We start from the raw sequence: 4,911 nt of genomic DNA on the forward strand, positions 1-4,911 counted from the left end.
TGAAGTTTCCCGGTCATGATCACTAAAGGATACATGGAACATGACATAAATGGAGGGGGCGGGCGTAAAAGAGGCATTAATCAACAGTACTTGATAATGAATAAAATGTATTTAAATTTCAGCTGCATAAATTAAATATGAATACCATCCTCATTATCATCATTCTTGTTGACCGTTTTGTTAAGTCTTAAAATGAATTCAATAATTGTAATACTAAGTGACTTCTTACACCATTGGTAGGGAAACACATTTTTTGTTTCAATGATGTAATTCGTGCTTTCTTCTTTTAACTCTGAAAACCGTCAATGTTTGAGAAGTTAGAGCAGTTGGAACATGTTATACTCCATTCAAAATTAACGATTCAGATAAATTCCCTAAACCGAGTAACTAAACCGTGTTCCTTCAACCAATGGTATAAGAAGTCTTAACTACGATTAACTAGTTGCTAGTTAACTCTACTTAGGTTATAGGCAGCGTTTGAGCGGGTTTAAAGTATGTCTGGTTTATGTAAGCAGACGCACTCGATACATAGGCAGTATGTGACTATTTATAATCTCTACACAGACTCTCTATAGATTCAAATAATGCTGTTCCAATAAGTCCACATAAACATAAAACATGTTTAGCACTCTCCTTCCCTTTTTTTCAAAAAGGAAGAATGCTAAACATGTTTTCTTTTTGTATGGCTTTATAATGTGATGCAACACATCAAACAGCCATTCGAAATTTGTGTTTTTCATTTTAAATTGTTGAATGATATTTTAAAATACTTCTTTATATTTGTTCATATTTTGTTGTCAAACTAAGACTACTTTGAGTTGATTGCTCGAACATTGTGAGTGCAGGTTCCAGACTGGTAATGGTAACGCTGCCTCGTGATACACAGACAAAACAAATAACATATCTTACATATTATTTACATTGATCTTAAATCATTATAGCCCTCTTTCTCCAAGTGCTTCGGCTGTGGTCTAGTACTGTATCTATCCTATTAAAACTCAGGAACATGACTTTGTAATGGCAGATGGAACCGTAAACCAAAGCCGTAGTCAGAGTATGATACATCTTGGCTTTCCATCCCTCTACGCTGACCCATAAATATGACAACAATTCAAACTGCATTTTGTTCACTGATAAATGACAGCTTTTGTGATTAATCTGAAGTTTCACAGAATTAGTTACGCAATGGGCATGACTAAAATTCACAAAATGTTCGTGAAAATGAACAAAAACTAACTCATCATGATACTAGTTTTCACAAAGAGAAGCTGGAAACAATGAGGAGGATGAATGCTTTTAGTTGCACTTAAAACAGTAGTATAAAACAGCCGTCAACAAATGAAAAACATTTCAGCTAAAAATAACACTCGATCTTACTCTTCAGACACAATATCATTGTAATCTACATCTACATTGTAACAATGAGTTGTTGATGAACACGTGGAGTTTGGTGTACAGAATATGCAAATTGTTCAAGACAAACTTTCAATTATTTACACGAATCCGCAATAAATATTAAGTTATACAACAGTCGTATAAATCTACTTTAGTCATTGATATGAGTTGTTGGTTGAACACTTTTGACCTTCGCACATTCTATCTAGCTCAGGTCAAAATAGTAAAATTTGTATAAGTTAATAATAAAAAATATTTCATTGTTATGTTTTTAAAACACATGAATGAAAATTCAGTTTAGAAGAAGATGATACATTAGAAAAGTTTTATTGTTTTTTTTTTATTGTTTTTTTTTTGTGTTTTTTTTGCTGGTGCCTGTGTTTTTAGGGGGTAAATTGGGTTTTTAGTATAATTCAAATTAATTTGTTCATATTAAATACAATTTTTGTTTACATGGTCCTCAACAGAAAAGCAGGAAATTTAATTTCATTGATGTTTCGAAAATCTTTTGCTTAATCCGATGGTTTAGCGTGGACACGTTTCCGTTGTGTTCAACGGCCTTGTCTCTAAACTATGCAGATATTAAGTGAGTTTTATGTTCAACGGCCTTGTCTCTAAACTATGCAGATATTAAGTGAGTTTTATGTTCAACGGCCTTGTCTCTAAACTATGCAGATATTAAGTGAGTTTTATGTTCAACGGCCTTGTCTCTAAACTATGCAGATATTAAGTGAGTTTTATGTTCAACGGCCTTGTCTCTAAACTATGCAGATATTAAGTGAGTTTTATGTTCGTAAGAAATACAGATATTTTACTAATGAACCTACTTTATCTGAAACAGATTTCCTTTGTCCTCATGCATCAGTGACCACCATCAGATTTCCTTTGTCCTCATGCATCAGTGACCAGCATCTTGTCCTCTCTCGTCCATCTCCAATATTAGTTTGCCGACTCGGACCCCCCCCCCTCCATCCACCAATCGTAGGGCATCTTTCCCCAGCAAGCAGCACCCGTCCTGGTGTTGACAGTACCCGGTCGCCTGCGGAGGTCCAGCGGGACACATGTGCTCTGGACTCGGGGGATCCTTGGGAGTCACTCGGTGACTTGTCTGTGTCTCGGTGTTCCATCGACACTCCTCCCGTAGGGCTTCATTTCACATTATAAAAAAAAAACCTCCTAAAAACAAAAACCTTTTTCGGTGTTCGGGCACGATTCGAGGGTTCGATAACAGAGTGGTGTCGTGACCACTATGCTCTCTGCGTTCTAGTCTTTCTTTTAATATTTAATATTTTGTACAAAATTACCACTTGTGACAAAAGAGTTGGACGGTGGCGTTTGATTGGCTGCCTACAACGAGTTCATGCGGCGGGTACAGATGTAGCTGGGTTACCATGGGAATACGACCGTCTGTTGCCATGCTGATGTCTAGAGGAACAAAGAACATCTCGTTGCTGGGAGAAATTGTCTTGGATGTAATGATCATAAGCAAACCAGGTCGTGACTACACATGCTTAAATTCATAATTTTATTTCTAAAAGTGAGTGTACATACAAATGGAATGACACTGAAGAATGGTGTTTTCCAAATGGAGCTTATGTTGTGGTTGTTAAAACGTTAACTTTCTTGACATGATGAGGACTCCAAAATGACAAAGGACATCACGTAGTTCACAAGATCGATCCCAAATATTACACTTTGATGAATCGCCAGGCGAGGAGTCCGTGCTCGCGTGTTGGACGAATCGACTGGTTTGGAGTTTCTTTGTTGTTGTTTGTTTCTCTTCACTGATTTGCTTTACATGTTTTAGATGACAGATGTTGCCCACGTATGAAAACACACCACAGATGGATATTAAGATGGCGGCTGCAATTGGTGAATTGCCGGTTCTCATAAATTTGTCATTGTTATGGTTGTTCACGAGTGAGTTTTTTGGGATATGATAACAACGGCGTGTTGGAAGATGGCCATGGGAAATGTTGTACTTAAAACCACCAGTTGAATGCTTTTTAGTAATGAAGAATAGTTCACTCATATGTACATGCGAAACGTATCCATCTTCTGCGAAAATGAAAAATGCTATAGTTTTGTTTTACTATTGTTGGGAAATTTGCAGTCGTCACTTCATGTGACACTGCATGGTGATTTGAGATGCGCCATGGGCGAGTTACAATTGGACTGTCTAGAACACTCACGTACAATGTTTTTCTTGAGCATGGACGGTAGGAGCAGCCCTCTTGCCTCTGTCTCACTCTTTAGATGCGTTGCGATGGTAACACAGCATCTATCTTCTAAGGAGACCATCCCTCGTCTCAAACTATCCAGGGTCATCTCAGTCTTAGCTGCCGTGGAACAAACAAAGGGGTAGAGTTCTGAACTACTGCTGTTCAATCCAGTAAAGGCCTCCCCAAGACATTTCCCATCTTTGTAATACGTCAAGGTGCCTTTAATACCATCGAATAGAAGACCAATGGTGGTGGCTTGTTTCTCTGGGAAGGGGTCCGTAAATGGTGTCGAGGTACCCCCGTGCCATAGCAGCCCTTTGTGGGATAACCCCCAGCTCTGATCATCCTCTCCTAGCATGTTGATAAACTCATCAATGTGTAGTCTCGTCCTCCTCGTTCCGATTCCGAACATCATACTAGTGCCAAATACACGATGGGATAATCGAACCTCCCAATAAAACCGGCCCCAATTCAGCACTCTGTTGCCCCGTACCCCTGCCGTACCGTTGGACCAGTTGGGGTGGAACAATGCGGTCTCGTTTCGGCTACCGTGGACTTTCACTTCGTGGGATTTGTCGGTCGAACTCCACGACCAAGCATCCTCGCATCCATCGTGCAGCGGTGGGGCAGTGGTCGCCATTTTGAATGACGATGATGTGGATAGTAATCAGGGAATTGGTGATAATAATATGTAGGCGTTGTAAGGGAGTTTTTCTGCGTGGTACTAATAAATGCCTGTAGGTCTGGATACGAAGGGAAGGTGGGTTTTCAGGCGACGATGTTTCCAATCCCGATGCCGGCACATTGCTGGTGAGAAAGAAGCAACCACCGCCCTGCCCCAGCACCCGGAGCTACTTTACATGATGATGTGATGGTTGGGGTCTCCAGCTTGGATCTGAGTCGTTTTTAGCCAGCAAACATGGCGTATTTATACGAGGAATAGCTGCCCGCATAACAAGTGTCTCGTAATTACACTCTCGTGTCGCCGTCGCGTGCCGTGCCAGCACGGCGGGCAGTGATTGGTCACCATCCAACCAAGTCGCGTGCCGTAAAAGATCCACTCTGCATATTTAAACAGTTCTCATCGCTCCTCCATCCAACTTTTACGCTAAAGATACTCTCTAAACTATGATCCCTACTGTCAACATAATCAATACGCATAGTTCTCGTCTCTTGAGTTAGATACCGGCACCTCTTTTAATGACAAGGAGTTTAGGCTTGGTCGGTTTACACGGACCTTTTGGGTTTTAATTTGGGGAAATCTTTTGTTTGCGGTTGTAGCACAGTCTAGCGG

General features: G+C 40.2%; 1 protein-coding gene across 1 annotated transcript; it reads right to left on the reverse strand.

Annotated features, from left to right (window-relative positions):
* Positions 1-277: 277 nt before the first annotated feature.
* Positions 278-4,591, reverse strand: LOC117304408 (SPRY domain-containing SOCS box protein 3-like). The gene has a single exon (XM_033788842.1). It carries the CDS (start codon positions 4,255-4,257, stop codon positions 3,517-3,519), a length of 741 nt encoding a protein of 246 aa, XP_033644733.1. The 5' UTR covers positions 4,258-4,591; the 3' UTR covers positions 278-3,516.
* Positions 4,592-4,911: the final 320 nt, after the last annotated feature.

Source organism: Asterias rubens, chromosome 21, assembly GCF_902459465.1.
Source record: "Asterias rubens chromosome 21, eAstRub1.3, whole genome shotgun sequence".
Classification (NCBI taxonomy): Eukaryota; Metazoa; Echinodermata; class Asteroidea; order Forcipulatida; family Asteriidae; genus Asterias; species Asterias rubens.

Bases quoted from the DNA above. Each gene is read 5' to 3' on its own strand.
- LOC117304408 (XM_033788842.1), bottom strand. From the start codon at position 4,257: ATGGCGACCACTGCCCCACCGCTGCACGATGGATGCGAGGATGCTTGG.